Source organism: Siniperca chuatsi, linkage group LG4 (assembly GCF_020085105.1).
Source record: "Siniperca chuatsi isolate FFG_IHB_CAS linkage group LG4, ASM2008510v1, whole genome shotgun sequence".
NCBI lineage: Eukaryota > Metazoa > Chordata > Actinopteri > Centrarchiformes > Sinipercidae > Siniperca > Siniperca chuatsi.
This window is the reverse complement of record NC_058045.1, coordinates 17471241-17490792: the sequence shown is the minus strand read 5'-3', so window position 1 is coordinate 17490792 and position 19552 is coordinate 17471241. Positions and strand designations below refer to the sequence as shown.

The following is a 19552-nucleotide window of genomic DNA, read 5'->3' as shown; positions in this document are numbered from 1 at the left end:
GGCCCCAGAGGGGATTGAGTCAGTGTTTACTGTGGTAAAGTGAAGGCCTCATCCCACCCACAACTTCACCACTGCCACTGTCCTCCTCCCCAAAAACTCCAAACTACCCACATCCCATTGGCACCTGCTACATCGGAATTCAGGTCAGCAGGGGGAGTCACGAAAATTGCTCTGAGAGTGATTGGTAAAGGGAAGAGGGGGTGAACAGAGGGGGGTCTAGTTTTGTTTTTCTCTTGGCACCAAAGACCATGCTACTGAGAACAATCATTCCATTGTGCGGCAACAAAAGAATCAGAATTAAAGCACATAAATTGATTTGTTCAAAACAAATAGAAGACTTCATCTGAACAATTGTCATCAGATGCAGTCTGACAGATTCACACTGGTTATCAGATGGAGCTACCTTTGTTTATGCCATTGCTCTGTGAACCTTATGCCTCAACACACAGACAATAATATTTCAATATAAGCTAAAACAGCAGTAAGTTAGTTTACTTTCACTTGAATTTAAGAGAGAGATTCAATATATTATGTGTTAAGTGTTTGACTTAAGTTTTCAAAGTTTCAAATACTGGACCATGTGACCTTATAGAATCAAAAGAGCATTCAAAATATGTTAATATAAATAGTTTAACTTCTTTCGAGCTTTTTGAAAAATCACTTGTATCCTGTAGGAGTTGCTCTAGCTACTTTTCTCTTCATATCCCTCTTAAAGTTTTTATGACAGTTTCATAATGAGGATAATGGGAGGATCAGCGAATGGGGAATAAAGAGGATGAATAGAAAAAAAAGGATTTGATGATGCCTAAAGTTTCCATATGGTGACAAAAATATAGCTAGATATCATTTTCACATTTGATCCTCCTGCCATCAGCCGAGGTCTGATGTGACCGGGAACACACAAAAATATAACAAGAAACTAAAAATAATGTTCAAATTTAAGTAAAATTAGTCTCATTTCCCACTTCACACTCTACACCTCCCCTTCTCACCCACCTTCCTCTTCCTTTGCCCTTTTTAATATTCCACAAATCCTCAATTAAGTGCGTAATGGGCGTCTGAGGCAGGTCTGTGTGCTTCTTTGTTCAGCTCTGGGGGATCGGCTGGCATTAATGTTCCTCTTGAGTGTGTAAATAGCCTGAGCTGTGGGAGCGCAGAGCAGAGCTTCCACTTGTCCGCTTAATCGCGGAGAGCTCCATCACTTTTGGACATTTTAGGGAGCCAAAACCGGACATGCATGAGAACTTCAGCACCAAATACAATGCCCAGCACACATGTCCACCTCCCAACACCTCTTCCGGAATAAACCCCTTTTGCTCTCTCTTCCACAGGACCCTTTACCCTCACCCCTTCTACCCCCCTCTCTCCCAAAATGGCCCTCACCCTTCCTACTCCACAGATCCCCGACCAATCCTCCCTCTGCATATGTGTGCTGCTCCCCACTGCTCAGCCTATCCCATCCCGACGAGCCCAGCTGATAGACCGTACAGTCTAGTTTTGTTTACCTCACCCACTTGTCCAACGGAACACACAACAATCCCCTTCATTGCATGTTTGTTAGCCCCCTTTTCAGAACTAAAAGAGGAGGGGGGGGTTTACAAAAACAAAAACGAAGGAAACAATTAAATTGCCCCTCCTCCCCATGAACCCTGTGCTAGCGGTTTCCCAGCTCTAGATTCTGTGAACTAACTTGGAGGCCTGTAAAGTGGCCAATTATTTTAGTAGGGGTGGCGTGTTCCAAGAGCGGCTTGCCTCAATGGCTGATGAACACAGAGAGGGTTTTGTTAGAGGGTTTTGGCTCACCACATTATGCACTGGTTAATTAGGAGCTGTATCTATCTATCTATCTATCTATCTATCTATCTATCTATCTATCTATCTATCTATCTATCTATCTATCTATCTATCTATCTATCTATCTATCTATCTATCTATCTATCTATCTATCTATCTATCTGTCTGTCTGAAAATATCATTAATCTTGTCCAGCTTAAATGTCAAGTTAAATTAATTTAGAACTATCTTGTATAATAAAGTTAAAAAGTATAATTAAAGTATATTAAAGTATTAAGTTTTACATACTACACACTGTACTGAATCCAACATCACTGGGAATCCTGGTTCCTCTTATAGTATGAGGATTACAGTGAACCAGGATTTTGGGGGAATGTGTGTTGTATTCCTTAAATCTCGACTGAAGGGGGTTTATCGTCCTCTGAGCAGGCTCTTGGGATTTGACTGTGACTGGGATCAAACAGTGGAAATATGTTAAAAATCCTTTTGCCCAGAGGTTCTGATAATGATTGTTTGTGACTATAGGCAGGCTGTCATAATTAGGCGGTGGAAAAATCCCAAGCCAGCACATTCATTCTCAATGGCATTCCATTGCTACGTGTGACTAAAGAAATATTTACATAGTTTGACAAAGTATGCAGCGAATAATGATGTGGAAAGAAAAACAATTAACTGACTGCAGCAGGGATCCCTTTGTGGCTTTTCATGTGTAACACCAGTCAGTAATAGGCAATGGTTAGCTCTCATTTTCACAGTATTTAAGAGATATGAGAAAATCACTCCCGGTTCAGATGTATAGGTGTGGATCTTAAAGAACAGTGTCAGTGAAGTGGTCCTGAAAGGAAAGCAGGCTTGCAGTGTTAGAGGCCTGAAGTCACACTTAAACTTACAGCACAGACTGAAGTTTTGCTTTTCTGTTTAAAGACAAACCTTCTTGGATCCCTTTCAGCCAATTTATTTTATGATATTTTCATGTAACGCATCATTGAATTTGTTGATTAAAATTCTGTTTGCTGCACTAAAACACTCAGGTTCACACCAGGTTTTCTTACGGCACATGTATTTAGTATACTATGTACTTTGGTGACTAGAAACAAGTGTACGGTTCCAGATATCTACCTCTGCTGAAAATATGTTGTCTGTCAGACATGCATAGCAGATGAAGGCACTCTTTTAGTTGACACAGTATGCTGTGATAACAATGATTTTGTTATATATGTGTGTGTTAAAGAGAAGGAGAAAGAAAAACAAAAGGAGGGAGAGACAGTGAAAGAGAGTGTGATGAAGAGAGATACATACTGAAGATAAGGCACACACACATAATGAGACAGAGAGGGTGAGAGACTGACAGCTCCATCACACTTCCCTGCTTTCCTGATATGCTTCCCCGTTGTATTCTGGTTATCCTTACAGATACACAGACATACAGTGTTGCAATTAGAAAAATAACACAATACATATAGGGAGTATTTGTATCAAAAACCTCTTTTCAACTAGATAATGATCATACTAGATAATCATCATGTGTACAATAACATCTTCGTAGCCCATGTCTACATGTGTTTCAACTTCTGTTTACAGTAATAAGCATAGCATGACATCCAGCCAGTAGATACCATATGGCACATATCCCAAAAGCACTAGAGCCATTTAAACCAAGCAATACTGTGTGACATTAGTTCTAATGTATGTCTAGGAATTTCTGTTGGTTGTATAGAGAGCAGCCAGTGCAATTAGACCTACAGTATACAGCTACCATACTTTTAGTGCTTTTGTTTAAGATGAAGTGTACTGAATATGGCACATTTGTTGGCATGATACTTAAATGGTTACCTGCAAGTATGAACCTGAAAACTCTAAAAGGTGGCTTTCCCATGAATTTATTTGGCTACCCTTAGAAGTAAGAATTATCTTATTAGTACATTTTAAGTTCATTTGATTGACTTTAGCATTTTATTAACCATATGAGATTTCGCTTATCTTGCTCTAGACATGACCTAACTTGGCCTCCAGCCAAAATATCAGCCTTTAGGATTTGTTGAGTCATGTGCTAGAATTGTGTGCGTGCGTGTGTGTGTGTGTGTGTGTGTGTGCGTGTGCGTGTATGTGTGTGATAGTACAGCCTAGCTGGTTGATATAATGAGCTGTGTGTGTGTGTGTTTGTATTTCAGGTTCTTATATCCTGCTGAGGACTTTAACCTGAATGCACATTAACCCATGGGGACTTTTTAGGGTACAGGTTACAAACACAGGGATAGTGAAACAAACGTGTGTGTGTGTGCGTGTGTGTGTGCAGGAATGCCCTTTCTGTCATCACTGCAGGGTGGTGTGAGGAGAGCGGGGCATGGCCACTGCTGCAGGCTGTGCTTAGTCCCTTTAGACTCATGTGTTTAATTAGTGAGAGAACATCCATCCTCCTTAGTCCTCTTATTGGCAAATCCTGAGTGAGACTGTAACCCCCTCACCTCGTTTCGGATACCACAGGACTGGACCAACTGAGACTTATGACCACAGACAACAGTGCAATATTTTGTGTGTGCGTGCTTGCATTTACATGTACACATGTTTACATGTTGTACTCCCACAAATGTGAGCGAAAGGGAGGTTAGACAGTGAGAGTAAGTGTAAGTATCGTCTACATATATTTAAAGTGCAAGTGTGGCAGGTGAGTCTAGTGATGTATGAAACGTGATTTGTGCAGTAATCCCATTTCACAGGGACAGCTGCCCAGCACAGATGTCAGCTCTTCATGTATCCACAGATAACCTGATAACACAGAAGCCCTTCCTAAACTGTATATGTAGAAACATGCTCCATCTCATCCTCCACTTCAATTGATTGCTTTAATCTGACCTTCGTCCAACTCTTCCTCACCAATTTCACTTATTTTCTCATCTGTTTGCAATTCCATTCCTTTGTCTCCATACTTACCTTCACCAGCCACACCTTCTCTTTTCCACCCTCCCCCTTTTTCCTTCACCCTTCCCCCATACATTGTTACACATCTATCTTTATATGGCACCCCTCCCACCCTTCCCTCTCTCTACTATATGCCTCGCTCTCTCTCTCTTTCTCCGCCTCTGTCATCTCCCTCTCAGCAATGTAGCGGGTATACCATAGCGGTGGTTGTAGTAGGGGGTGGGGTGGTCCTGCCTTACTGGCGAATTTAATGAGCTCCTGTGGGGATCGGACGAAGGCCATCAAAAGCTGCATGGTGCTATATTGCCAGCTCTGTTAAACAGATGCGCCTTTGCTAATAATAGTAGCATCGCTCCATATGCAGCCGGCATGAACACAGGAGCAGCTATATAGGAGGAAAGAGATGTGAGATGAGTGTGTCTGCAATAGGTGTGTAACCCCTCATCTGATAGAGGAGGTTGTGGGGAAGTACAGCATGAAAATCTCACATGACTATGGATGATCTTCTTTTCTCCGCTGATCTGTGCAGCTTCAGGCAAAAGACGGGGGCTGGGGATTGGGGATACTGGACGGGCAGTAACACAATCTGTTTGGTTGCAGCTTTGAAGGACACCACTAAAAACATATTATCACAGTTAAGACTCCTAGAACATGATGAGGAAAGATTTACATAAGAGTTACATAAGCTGAGACATGTAAGACGAATGCCAGAGAGTTTGGAAGTTGTTCACTTTGAATTCAACAAAAACAAAAGAGAAATGAGACCCAAAGACAGAGGTGGAGAGGGAAAGAAATGTGGGGACAAATATTTGATTATTTTTGAGTGCCCAACTGTAGATCCGGCTGTGTGGTTGGGTTGTGGTTGGATTAGATGCCATCAAACTAAGTCTCTCTGCAGATTTTATTCAGATGAATGGGAATCACCCGATTCAGTCCCACCACTCCCCACCTTAACGGGCTATCAGCACATAAATACAGTGGCACTGACCACATCTGAGAGACTTGTGCAAACTACAACATTAGCCTCAGGATTCCCAGAGGCTCTCTCTGATGACTGCCTCATTATGGACACAAAGAGTTGTGCCAAACAAAGGGAAACCTTAGAGGATGCTGAGGGACAGGCACGTACAGTACGGTTCAATCATGCATTGCCAGGATGCTGATGCACCCTGATTGCAAAATAGAATGGTAAAAATGTAAATTGTGATGAAAGCATAAGAACAGGAGTAACAGTGTTACAGCTGTTGCATACAATGTATGAAGCAGTTTGCAAATTGCTTAGCATGATGGACAGTGATTTGTTTTCTTTAGTAGAACTGTTATAGAAAAACCCAGAAATCTGCCAAATAAGGAAGATTTTGCTCCCAGAGGTCGATGTATGTGTGTGGATTCCTGTGAAATCTCCATATAGTTTGTAGCATAGTGTTACATGCTAATCATTTGACACAAGTGGTATGTATGACTTGTGAGGGCTATTGGTAGCTTCAATGCTGGAATGCTGCATACTATCACCTAGGATCAGTTGTGGTAAAAACAGCTTCTTCAGCACTACAGCCTTAGGTCAACCTGAGCTGAGGCCTGAGGCTGTGTCACTGACCATGGTACTGAATGCCTGCCCTGCTACCCCATATCTGTTTGGAAGGGTTAACCCTTCAAGACGACACTGCCCAAACACATTCATGGTAGCCATTAATAATCACTAAAAAAATGAGGTATTGAACAGGTCAATAGTACATAATGCATAGTTAGAATAAAGTATTTCCAACAGCAACTAAAATACAAATATGAAATGTAGAATTGAATGGCACAATTTGTAAGAAAGTAAGCTGCACACTCTGTAAGTATCTTCACCCATATAAGCAATTTTACCTATCAATTCAAAATACTATCTTGTAGCAAAAAGCATTAGTTTTTGTTAAATTGTTGTTGATGGCTGTAAGTGGCCTGATTCTGTAGACATATCATAATATCATAACAGAGTGTTTTTCATTCCCATAAAATAACCAAACTCCAATATATACAATATATTACTAACAATATGCATTAATAACTGTTAATATTTCCTTTGTTCTGCTCTATTAAAGCAAAAAATCTGATCTACACTAGTTAAGTAAAACATTACAAATTTACTCATTCATTCTAATAAAAGTGAACTGTAAATGGGCACATTGTTTGGTAGTATGTTATTTGCTCTCCATTCATTGATTAGCTATTTCATCAGTCCAAAGACAGTGACTGACAGCATGGGATTGACTTGAGTGAATATCAACAAAAATCTGCTTCATTCAATGTGCAGCTTTGATCACACTGTATTCTCACTCCAGGGACTACTTATAGGAGATATTGTTTCCTAGCAAGCAGCACGCGTAGAGGGTATTTTGTGTTTTGTAGAGGTACTGAAGAACAGTAGATTACACTGCTAATGGAATTTGCATGACAGTCCAGACATTTCTCTATCACTGTCTATCAATGAATGCATTCATCCCAACAACCATCTAGGGATACATAATTGAGAGTGACAAAGCTTCCCTTTCTACAGATGCTGGAATTTATCTCCCACTTCCTATGCACAGCACAACCTGAAGTGTTTGCTGAAAGCTTCATTTTGGGGGGGGGGGGACTTTTCACAGCTCCTAGGCAGCTAGTATGTGTGAGCCCATTTCTTCCCACTGCATGGCAAGTGGCTGTGAGGCCCAGAGGGGCCAGATATATCCGGAGCCTGGCCCAGCTCCAGTTGTCTTTACCTCACAGTATATTGTGATGCTCCAGTCATGAGAATGGGCATCGGGCCCCCCGAGAGAGCAGTGGGAAACTTGTATTCTCATTTAGATCTTCCGCTGTGCTATCACATGGATCCCAACAACCTGAGTTAGACAAGTATAACCACACAACCGGCCACTAGTGCAAACTTAATTATTATGTAAGCACATGTTGTGGATGTGGCATTGTATGGCAAAGTGTGTGACAGTAGCTCATTAATTATGCAGCACGGATACCAAAGAGGCTCTATTTAAAAATGTCCTGTGACGTTTTTAAAAGTGATTGAATACTTCATTGCTTCTTTGTCTATGAAATGAAATTTTCTTTGGTGAGGTAAAGATATAATGTGTCTATGCATTTGCTGATCTTTCAAGCCGTACCTCATGTTTATATGGTTATATGTGTCCAGGCTATGTGTTTGTATGCTGGGTGCGTGTGTGTGGCTGTGAGCTTCCTCTTTCCCTTCATCCCCTTTTCTCTAAGCTACAGAGTGTTGCTAGGACAACCCCTCGTGGTCTTTGCTGCATCGCAGCGGTCCTCAATGCCAGCACTCAGGGAACCTCCTCGCACTGGGAAGGCAGCATAAAATTGGGATAATCGCCGTCGATTATGGGACACAATGGGCTGCCACTTCTGAAAGATTCATTCATCCTGGAAAAAGAGACTGTGGAGGGGGAAAGAGAAAGGGGCGCCTTGGTCCCTCCGCTGCTCTCCCACGGTGGGCACAGGCATGACATCAGTGGCCTGAAAGAACTGGCACCCCCCCCCCACGCTATACCCTTACACCCCCTCCCTTCTTTTCTCGACCCTGCCAGTTTGGATGCAGTGCTTGGCCGGGCGAGTTGGGGCCACACTGTTTGCGTGTGAAACAAAGCCCCTTAGAAGGAAGAGAGAGGAAGCAGAGAGCTTCACATGGTACCAGCCAAGAGCAGGGATGGCTGCCTCAGCCTTCCCCTCACAGGCCCCTCTTTTGGCTGAGAGGTGCTGGTGTGACCCCAGTACCCCCTTCTCCCCTAGTGTCCCTCTTACTCCCCCCTGTAACCCCTTCATCTCTGTCCTACTCTCTCTCTCCCATCCAAAAAAATGCTCCCTCTTCCCTGAGAGGGCCCTTTGAATGAGTATGACATGTCAAGGGATTTAGGATGAGTGATTTCTCATGACACAACCTTTGCCGATAGAGATGGGTTTCCTCTGGCTTTGTTGTGCAGTTGGTCATTTGTTTGAAGAGGAAAAAGCTTTCCAACACATTTCCCTAATTAGAATAATGTGATACTGCTCAATACGATGTGAAGTCCCATGCTGCTGGGAGACTAGAGGGAAATCAGCATGACACCATCCTCACATGAATCATGTTGGTCATTTGTGCTTTGGAGTTCAGCGCTTTTGAGTTTTTATTAAATAGTGAGGATATGTAAATCTATAAGTTGGAGTGTGTGTGACTTGAATGTGTGGACTTTATTTTGCCAGTATCTTTAAAGATAGATATTTTGTGGCTATCTTCCCTTTTTAAATACGTTTTTTTTAGGTTATTGAGGACATTATATATATCTATTATATCTTTGAATCTAATGATTTGATTTGTGTAATGGTTTGTGTACATAACCATTTACAGAGCTCTAAGTATACCTCATCGTATATGCTCTTGGACAACTGTGGCTCAACACACAGTGACATATTAAGTTGTAGTGTAACTATATATTAACCTCTCATCTGCTGTCCATCAGGATGACCTCAAAGCCCCAAAATGGCAACATTATGGACATTAAATCTTCCATCTGTCATTCCTATGTCGTTTATTCCCCTCTCAGCAAAAGGGCTACTCACAAAGCACTATTGTCTGCAGCGTGCCTTTAGCAGGCATCATCATGCTCATCTCTAGCAGCCTGGCCTTTTCCTCGCTATCCCATGTAGCTGGATGAGTCTGCGAGCATGCCTGGGGAGATTACAGCGTCCAAGTAATGGTGGTTCCCTCAGGGATTTGACTCTTAAACTCAGATATTGACTCCTCCCTCCACTTCTTCTTTTTATTTATTTATTTATTTATTTCTAGGTTTGTTGTATGTGTACATGCTCTGTGTGTGTGTCTTGGTGTGTAGCTGGCTGTAGGTGGTGGAGGTGGTGGAGTCAGGGGGTGGGGGCTGAGGGGGGTTTGCAGACATCAGGATGGGGCAATTCAGGTTACTGTGGCTGTGACTGGGTCTGTCGTCTGGGCTGTGTTGACTTGCTCCTCTCTGGATGCTTTGGAAGAACTGGTGGACAGCTGAGAGCTGCTAGCTGTCAGCAGAGCTCTGGTGTTTTCAGCCGCCGGCTGCATCTGGGACCTTATCTACTGACATTTGGCAAAATTTTTGGATGGAGCAGTTGTGATCCTACACCCTTAAATACCAAAGGCTGGAGGTTTGATCTTGGTCAATGTATATAGCACTTACCTCAACTCCACCAGAAATGAAGTAAGTACTATGCATCCCATATAAAGTTATGGGAATAATATAGTTCTACTCCATGTACTTTCTTTGCTCATTCACTTTAGTCACTTAATGAGTCAGTAACACTCAAGCAATTGATTTTTTTTTTGTCGAAGTTAAAAGTTGTTTTTTAAAGTGCATCAGCAGAAAATATGAGGAAACTTCTCTAATTTCTGTAGTGCATAAATCAATAGGAATTATAATTTTGGAGAATTTGAATATCTTTCAGTTTAGATTGTATGACACCTGGGTTGACATCTGGTGTTGTTTTAGTAAAACCTTGATTAATTCTTCATGGCTTTACGGTCTTGTAATGCAATTAATCTGACTAGGCCCTCGGCCAAGATTAACCGGTTCATAAAATGATCCTCTTAGAGGCTGAGGAGAAGAAAGTGTGTATGTGTGCGTGCGTATGTGAATGCCATGACTTTTGAATTAGGATTTTCTGTTGGACTTTTTGCTCATAGAAACCTACTTTATGAGTGGCGCTTAACAGTTTCTAAAAGAAGCAGCTCAGATCCATTTAAGTCAATGGATGCTGAAAACGTTGAAGCTTAATATCTCAGAATTTGTCTGTAGGGCAGAGAGAATTAATTCTATGCTCATGTCATGTTAATGAAAGCTAAAATTATGTACAGCAGTTACCCAGAATTTTTCATCCAGGAAAATGTTTCTGTAACATTAATGACACATTGTTATTTCCTATTGTTGTGAAATGATAGTTCTCCACTGTAATTGATTACTCATTGCTATACATTTTCATTTTCATCTATCATTGGGTCGCACAAGCCCTCTCTCTCATCTGTCTCCGACTTGGTGAGAGAGCGCTAATGAGAGGATCATGGCAGAATAATATCCGACCTCGGTGACGTCCAACGTCTGCTTCCTCTCTCTCTCTTAGAGCTAAAAATAATGAAAGGGAGAGGAAAGGGTGAAAATTCAATTAACAGCACTCATCACTGGAATGGGATTACATGGTGATGCTAATTTTTCAGCATTTTATTTCTGGGCTTATTTATTCATCCAGCTTTTATCTATGCATGAAGTAACGCAGAGCTAGAGTGTAATGGTGGCTACTGTTTGCCTGCTGTTTGCATGCATTTTCTGTATTTTACACTTCACTTTGAAATTAATAAGAGGAGATAGGACTTGTCCATCTGTGTGCCTGGAAGCTGACCAGGTGGTCTTCCTATAGCCAAGTTTACAACGCAGCAGTACACAAAGCTGGGGGAGGTGTGTGTAAATGTGTGAGTCTGTATGTGCGTTCATGTGGAATTATTAGTGACAATAACAATAACACCATAAAGAGTCTTTTGGTTGCGAGGAACTTTTAGATGCAGCCTATTGATTTGAGCTCTCTGTCTTGACTTTGATCAAGTGTCAGCTTTGAAAAAGACTTGACAGCCAACACGATTAATATCTATGAGGTGTTCTGACTTCATAGTGGACTATTAATTACTTTCCCACTGAGGCTTCCATTTCTGAGTTTTTGGCCATGAACCCCAGGGGTGAGGTGAAAGGTCAGAGTTACATTATTTCTTCTTTGCTTTTCTTTGTAATTCATCACAGCAGACATTTTCATGGGCTTACTGGAGATGAATAGCAACATAGAGACTCTTTCCTCATAGACAAAAAAAATGTCAAACCGAGCAAGACAATTTGATAGATTACTCCTGCAACTTGTTGAGGAGACGATGAATACAAAGCCACTGCACCTCTTCTTTCTCATTCTCAGTCACTTTTTTCTGAGTTATTGAAAACCGGTCTAACTGGCATATGACAGACACAGCTGACTCTCTTCTCACTAACAAACTCATTCACACCTTGATGGGACAGGAAACTGCTCTGTGCTGTCTGTAATGGGAAATCACTTTTCATTCAATTAATTAGGCTGGGTGACTGAGCCTCCACTTCCTACAATTGTATTTGAGGCTTTGTATGTTTCTAAATTTACTCTCACACAATCTTAACTGAGAGAGAGAATGTATAAGTGGGTGTCCTAACAGTCAATATGTTTGCTCCTCCTCTCTGTAATTCATCAAACTTTTGTAGCGTCAAGTTGGCATCTGCTTCACTTTTTCATCGCTGTCTTAAATGCATATCTATAGACACTCATAAGGGGATTTTTGTGTCTGGTTGTCTACACTCTGAACCACCTCATACAGTAATTCATTAAAAAAACATACACATGAATCGTAATGCATCCGTAATTTAACTGTGTTTGTAGCTTGTATTCGAAATCCAATCTGCTTCTTGTTTTGTGTATGTTAATGTGGTGCATGTAACAGTACTTGTTCAGAATATTTCATTCATGCCATTTCTTTATGCATGATAAGCCTATCCTGAAAGTTATTACAGTCAGTCAAATTACATAATGTAGACATGCCTGTAAATTCTTACAAAACCACAGACAATTACTATTTTATCAAAAGACAGAACTTACATAAATCTCTAACAAAATGCTATACTTAAGAGGTACACAGTATGAGTTTTTAATAAACTGACTTGAGATGCTATGTGTCTGAAGTATTGCCCCAAAGGACTGCAATTTTACAAGCAGCAGCTTGTAGTCAGCTTCCATCTGTTGGATGCTTTAGTAACCATGAACAGTGTTGGAGTGACAGCATGGCAGCACACTTGAATGCTTAACATGTTTCATTATTTACTAGTTATATATATATATATATATATATAATGCTGTGCGGCCAAGTATGTGTTTTTGAAGGGGTTCAGCTTGATGGTTTTACACTTTATAAATAACAGTTTCATTTGTTGTTTCACTCTGTCACAGTGCCAACAATATGCCTAAACAAGTTGAGGTGAGGATGCACGAGAGTCACCTGGAGCCAATTGAGGCCAGGCCTCAGTCCAAATGTGCCAAAATCTGCTCCAAGCTGTTCAAGAACCTTCTGCTCACACTCACCGTCCTCGGTAAGTCACCTCATCAGTGGTGTGTTTTTCTTTCTTTCTTCCTTCCTTAAGGACCTAATAAATAGCGGGGCGTGCTAAAGATGGGCACCGACCACCACTGAGCTCAGTGTTGTGTTAACTCAGAGCTCGATTATGCAGCTTGCTCGTAATGTGAAGAGGAGATGCCATCTGTGCTTGCTCAGTGTACCAGACAGTAGGATGACTGGGTGTCCTGACCTTCCCCAGCTCCATGCCACCTGTTGCTATCAAAAGCTCTCTGCAGCACTGGACACCCAAACAGCCTCTGGTGGTGCATGAAAAATATCGTGATTATAGCAGTGGCTCACTGCACCATAGGGGGAGATTTAATGAAAAGAGGAAAGGGCACGAAAGTAGTGATGCAATTTCTGGTTATAGGTCTTAAATCAGATTTGTGTTTAACCAACACATATCTTTTATACTTCGTTGTGTCTGACAGCTATGTGGCCCCTTACCATTTTTTAAGCCTAGACTGTGAAATTGTATAAATGCATATCTATCTATCTATCTATCTATCTATCTATCTATCTATCTATCTATCTATCTATCTATCTATCTATCTATCTATCTATCTATCTATCTATCTATCTATCTATCTATCTATCTATCTATCTATCTATCTATCTATCTATCTATCTATCTATCTATCTATAGATATGTGTGCTTATATTTTATTTAGCCATGTATGTGGTGTGCATGTCTGTCTGTATCCTGCTTACATGGATGTGTGTTTGTGTGAGCATGTGTAATGTGTACATCTCACCCCACTTGGCAGGACTCTCGCAAAGCAAGTGAGCCAGCATGATCATTGATCATCTGTCACTTGGCAGATAAGAGGCTGAATGGGAACTTGCGAATAGGCCAAAGAGAAGGCACAGGAAATCAAGTGCCATCCAAAAGCATTGGGTGTGCAGAATCCACAGGATGCTGCTAGACTGGAGGATAGATTGAAGCACAGAGCACAGCTTACATTTATCAAAAAAACAAAAAAAAAACCAAAATGCTGGAGGGCTTTTGATTCCAGTGTGTGTTATTAAACAACGTCTGAGGCTGTGTGATCTTTGGCAGTGGTGTGGTAGCAGAGGAAGTGCAGCCCCAGGGGGGGATGCTGGAGTTTTGTCTGGCCTGAGATGGACAGACACAGAGGCCAACTACCGGGCCTGGTAGGCTGGGCTGCATGGCGGATAGAGCACACAGAGGTCATCTTTACTTTCAGGAACACTGTGTGGCAGGAAAAGAACTGTTAACTGGAAGAGACACATGTCAAGGGTCAACAGCGGCTTTGTTTGCGGCCTGATCTTTCAAATGCAACTGTTTTCAGGCTTCTAGAGAGTGAATGGAGGCCAGAGGATAGGTAAGGAGAACCCAATGAATAGCAGAAATATCCCAGTGAGGCACAAGGTAAACCTGAGATTAGGGTCAACTACTTTTTCTTTCTCCTTTTATTGAATCCTAGTATTATCCTCCTCTACTTGCCCTGCCACAAAGTGAAAAAAAACCCTCGAAAACATTTTGGGTTTGCAGAGATTACAGATGCTTCACCAGGGAATCTGACATGCTGCCTCCTCACTTCTGCTTCAGAGAGATCTTAATCCTCCATGAGCTTTACTCTCTCTTAACAGGTTTCCATTTTATCTGCTCAACCCACTATCCTCTTTAAGCATGTAACAGACAGCCTGTTGTACAGCTCCAAACAACTGATTTGATAAGAGGTAGAGGTCAGTTATTAAGGCTTCTTTAAGGAGAAAATCATTGCTCATTTGTTATTTCATAGATTATATCTAAGCTTTTCCCATTAGCACAGAATACACCCATAAGAAATGGCTTTCATTTAAAAAAATATTTTATTCCAATGTAATATCTGATTTTCTTTTCTCTCACTTCTCGATATCTGACTTCATTCCCTATTCTCTTCTATTTTGCCATTATACACTCTTACAGTTTCACTCACTCACTCTTTGCACTCCAGGTGTGATCTTGGGAGCTGTATCAGGGATGTTGCTTCGTGTTGCCTCCCCGATCCACCCAGATATTATCATGGTGATTGCTTTTCCTGGAGATATCCTGATGAGGATGCTGAAGATGTTGATCCTGCCACTCATCATCTCCAGTTTAATCACAGGTGCAGTGTGATTGATCACTTATACACTATATTATTAGAATATAAATTATTAAGAATATTGCATAAATTAGACATTTTACTGGTGTGATTGCATTGTATCTTTACACATTTGATACAGCTCATGTACAGTTGAATTTGATTACAAGGCAAATAAACTCTAAATCCTTCATCTGCCTTCATGCCTTTCACTGCTGTGAGACTGCTTAAGACAGACACAAGGATAAAGCCATGTTATTACTGTAATCCTGATTCTGAAATTATAATTAACAATATTTCATGTAATATATCATGCCATGCATCATGCACATGATCCATTATGTAATCCCCTGATGGTCTTTGCATCCAGCCTGCATGCCCCGAAGTATTAAGTCAACATTTCCATTCAATAAGTCCAAGTAATTACCAGGTAAACACATTCTTGTTTGTTTTGGCTGCAGGTCTGGCCGGTTTGGATGCCAAATCTAGCGGTCGCTTGGGCACCAGAGCTATGGTCTACTACATGAGCACCACTATTATTGCTGCTATCCTGGGAGTCATCCTGGTGTTAGTCATCCACCCTGGCAACCCCAAACTGAAGGAGAATCTGGGCGAGGGCGAGAAAAATGATGATGTGTCCAGCTTGGACGCCTTCTTTGATCTGATCAGGAACCTGTTCCCAGAGAACCTGGTGCAGGCTTGTTTCGAACAGGTAATGGAGGATGATGAGAAAAAGATGAGACACAGTTTGATTGTCAGTGTAGGTGCTAGATGCCTTGTGTAGTAAGGAACATCATATCTGATTCCAGTATTGGTCATCAAACTCATCACTATCTTTTCCTCCTTTAACTCAGATTCAGACCGTCACAAAGAAGGTAGAGGTGGTTATTGAGGAGGATGTCAATGCCACCACCGTGGAGGGCCTGTTGGCTAACATTACCAAGGAGCCCCAGTACACCATCAAAAAGTCCCTACAGTTCAAAAGTGGCATGAATGTTCTGGGTATGTAACCAACCGAAAACACTCACAGTATAGGGACAATTAACAGTAAACAAGACTAAGTGACTAAGAGTACACAGACATGCAAGCAGCTCTGAGAGGAGTACTTAGGCACAGCGGTGCTTTAAGCTAAACGCTACCATCAGCATGATAATGATAACATGCTGATGCTTAGCAGGTATACTTTTCGGCACATTCACCATCTTAGTTTAGATGATGCAGATGGGAATGTCATTAGTTATTAAGTTATTACAATTCATCCTGAGGGGGGACATGAGTGTCCTTTTTAAATGTCATGGCAATACATCCAGTAGTTGTTAAGACATTTTCCTCAAAACCATACATGTGAACCTCATGGTGGTGCTACAGGAAAAGTAAAGGGATCCCCATAGTAGGAACCATCAATGTCTGTATGAATGTTTCTCAGGATACATGAAAATTTTGACCTGCTGGTGGCGCTACAGGAAAGGTCAGGGGATCACCTAAGTCATTAGGATTCCTTTTCTGGGCACCACCAAATTTCATGGCAATTCATCTAATAGTTGTTGAGATATTTCAGTCTGAACCAAAGGAGTGGACCGACCAACCAACACCGCCATCCCTAGAGCCATGCTGCTAGCATGGCTAAATGTAGAAGCAATATTTACCGTATTACATTTACAGAATTTCACAGAAGCAAACATCTGGACAAACCTAATGTTTTTTGGCTGTAAATGTAAAACTTCTCATCTCCTAATGATACTTCTCTCATGTGTTAGTCATCTCACCTGTCCACACTGGTATTCAAAGTTTGATGCATTTATGACTTTCTGTCACAGGTCTGATTGGTTTCTTTATTGCATTTGGCATCTGCATGGGCAAGATGGGAGAGAAGGCAAGGCTCATGATTGAATTCTTCAACATCCTCAATGAGATTGTGATGAAACTTGTCATCTTGATCATGTGGTTAGTATCACTTAAGGATCTCATTGACTCATTTTGAAACTCATTTAATTATTTCGAGTCAGAAATAACTGTTTATGCCACGTTATTTCTCGAATCATTACAACATTTTAAAAGATTAAAGCTATGTGAAGCAGAATTTGTCAGAATGTCCTGACAAATTCCTTGTCTTCTGTATTTAAAGCTAATTTTAAAGTAATAACACAAACTTTTCCGTCTTGTCAGGTACTCTCCCTTCGGTATTGCCTGTCTCATTTGTGGTAAGATCATCTCCATCAAGGACCTGGAGGTGGTGGCCAGGCAGCTGGGCATGTATATGGTGACTGTGATTATTGGCCTCATTATCCACGGAGCAATCTTCCTGCCCAGCATCTACTTTGTTATCGTCAGGAAAAACCCCTATACCTTCTTCCTGGGCATCTTCCAGGCCTGGATCACTGCCCTGGGGACAGCCTCCAGGTCAGCATTAAAATGAATGGATATTTATTTCTTGATATTTATGCAATTGATACAAAGTTTAACCTACAATCTCCTCCTTTTTCCTCCAGTGCTGGTACATTGCCTGTCACCTTCCGTTGTCTGGAGGAGAACTTGGGTATTGACAAAAGAGTCACTCGTTTTGTGCTCCCAGTCGGTGCCACCATCAACATGGATGGAACTGCTCTGTACGAGGCTGTTGCAGCCATCTTCATTGCCCAAATGAACGGCATCTACCTCGACCCTGGTCAGATTGTCACTGTCAGGTCAGGAGACACTCATGATAGTTTATCTTTGACTTCAAACATATCAGATTGTATTAAGTCATTTGCACTGTTAAAAGCCCATGTTTACAGTTTGATCTAAGTTGAAATTATGTGGTGAAAACTGTAAGTATCATTGCACAAATTTACAATTGCCTCTGGATAGATAAAAGACCTGGATATCCTGTGTGATGTGATCATCTGTGTTGTATGAAATGTTGTATGAAACCCTCCATGATATTTCAGAAATCTCTGTTTGAAATTAGGCTTCTTAAATGAACTCTAATTTGACTGCTCTGTGGTTCAAGAAAAACTATTTTTACTCATAACAGTAAGAATTGTAATTCCCACTATTAAAAGGGTTAAATGGAGCCCTGAGGATGCATTTCAGCAAACACAGTTTGCTTTTAAGAAATAAGGACAAACACAGCAGCAGTGTAGAGGCATTTAGTGAACAGAAATGCCTCTGTGACTCAAAGCAGCAACTTTAAAGAAATTTACAGTGGAGCAAATAAACCACCAGGAGGAAGCAACAATAAGTACTAGTGCCATGTCTCATGCTAAGCAGGAAGACAAACACCAACCAAGTATCTGTACCTATCTTTTCTAAATAAATTCTGTTAATAGAGTGAGTCAAGGATGGACGACCTTCAGTCTGACATTTTTATGACATACCAATCCACAAACCCTCAAATTAAACATCCCATCTCTCACATTTGAACCTCTCTTCATTTCGCGTTTATCGGTGTCTGATGAGTTGTGGCAGGGTGTAGGGTTGGTTATGGAGGATGTGGTTAGGCGTAGTGGGCTTGGAGAATGTGACTGAGTGCAGCTTTGCTGTGTCTTCATCCAGTCTGACAGCCACCCTGGCCAGTGTTGGAGCAGCCAGTATTCCCAGTGCCGGCCTGGTGACTATGCTCTTGATCCTGACTGCTGTAGGCCTGCCAACCCAAGACATCAGTCTGCTGGTTGCTGTTGACTGGCTGCTGTGAGTCTGACAAGACAAATATATATTTTGTGGTTGCACATTGATTCTTCCCTTTGCTTCTAAATTAGGTTTTTGTTTTTCGTGCAGCTGGAAATCCCACCTTGTATTTTCCTCATTTAATAAAGTATGGAAAACCATCTTTTTTGCCTGGTTTCTCTCTCCTCAGGGATCGATTCAGGACCTCAGTGAACGTGGTGGGTGACTCCTACGGAGCAGGCATCGTGTACCACATGTCCAAGGCAGAGCTTGATGAGCTGGACGCGCATGCGGCTAAATCAGACGACATTGAAATGATGACGAAGACCCAGTCTTATTACGATGACATGAAGAACCACCATGAAAACAATTCCAACCAGTGCGTCTTAACCGCTACCGCTACCGCTACCACAACCGCTACCGCCACTCCTAACAATTCTGTTGTAGTAGATGAATGCAAGGTACAATTAATGCTTACGGACATAGAGACTTGTATATAACCCTCTCTGTTCTTGCATGCTCACTCTGCAGCTTTGCTTGACTCTCTCTTTGTACATAATAATGTATATAGACACACTGTTATTTTATGACAGAAGTGAATAGAACAACATATGCATGTGTGCGTGTGTATGTAATTCTTCTGGAATAGCAGCTTTTGTGTTGAATGAATGTCCAAAAATTTTAAGCGCTCTTGCCAAAAGGTTTCCAAAATTAAACAAATTAAAAAATGAGGGATAAATTAGCTCTCGCTCTACAATTAGCCTAATCTGATGACTCTAACCTGTTGGGGATTGGCTCTAACTCAAAAGGCAGAGCCAGATAATCCTCATTATGACCCTGAAGAATTATTTAGCAGCCCTCCCATTTATCAAAAGTTCACCCCCACCCAACCCCACCCACCCCCCACCCACCAAAAAAAACC

General features: G+C 41.4%; 1 protein-coding gene across 3 annotated transcripts in view; it reads left to right on the top strand.

Moving 5' to 3' along the window:
• The window catches only part of slc1a2b (solute carrier family 1 member 2b), a 31174-nt gene that overhangs the window by 5779 nt on the left and 5843 nt on the right, over nt 1-19552 (top strand). Inside the window, exons 1-10 of one of the 3 annotated variants that reach the window (XM_044193305.1) lie at nt 9648-9923; nt 12730-12869; nt 14857-15009; nt 15447-15697; nt 15840-15987; nt 16803-16929; nt 17152-17385; nt 17475-17669; nt 18520-18654; nt 18821-19091. In XM_044193305.1, the coding sequence (XP_044049240.1) occupies nt 9886-9923; nt 12730-12869; nt 14857-15009; nt 15447-15697; nt 15840-15987; nt 16803-16929; nt 17152-17385; nt 17475-17669; nt 18520-18654; nt 18821-19091 (1692 nt within the window). In that variant the 5' untranslated portion in view covers nt 9648-9885. Of the gene's footprint in view, nt 1-9647; nt 9924-12729; nt 12870-14856; nt 15010-15446; nt 15698-15839; nt 15988-16802; nt 16930-17151; nt 17386-17474; nt 17670-18519; nt 18655-18820; nt 19092-19552 lie in introns of those variants that run through there. The other 2 variants (XM_044193307.1, XM_044193306.1) reach the window with 2 other exon arrangements.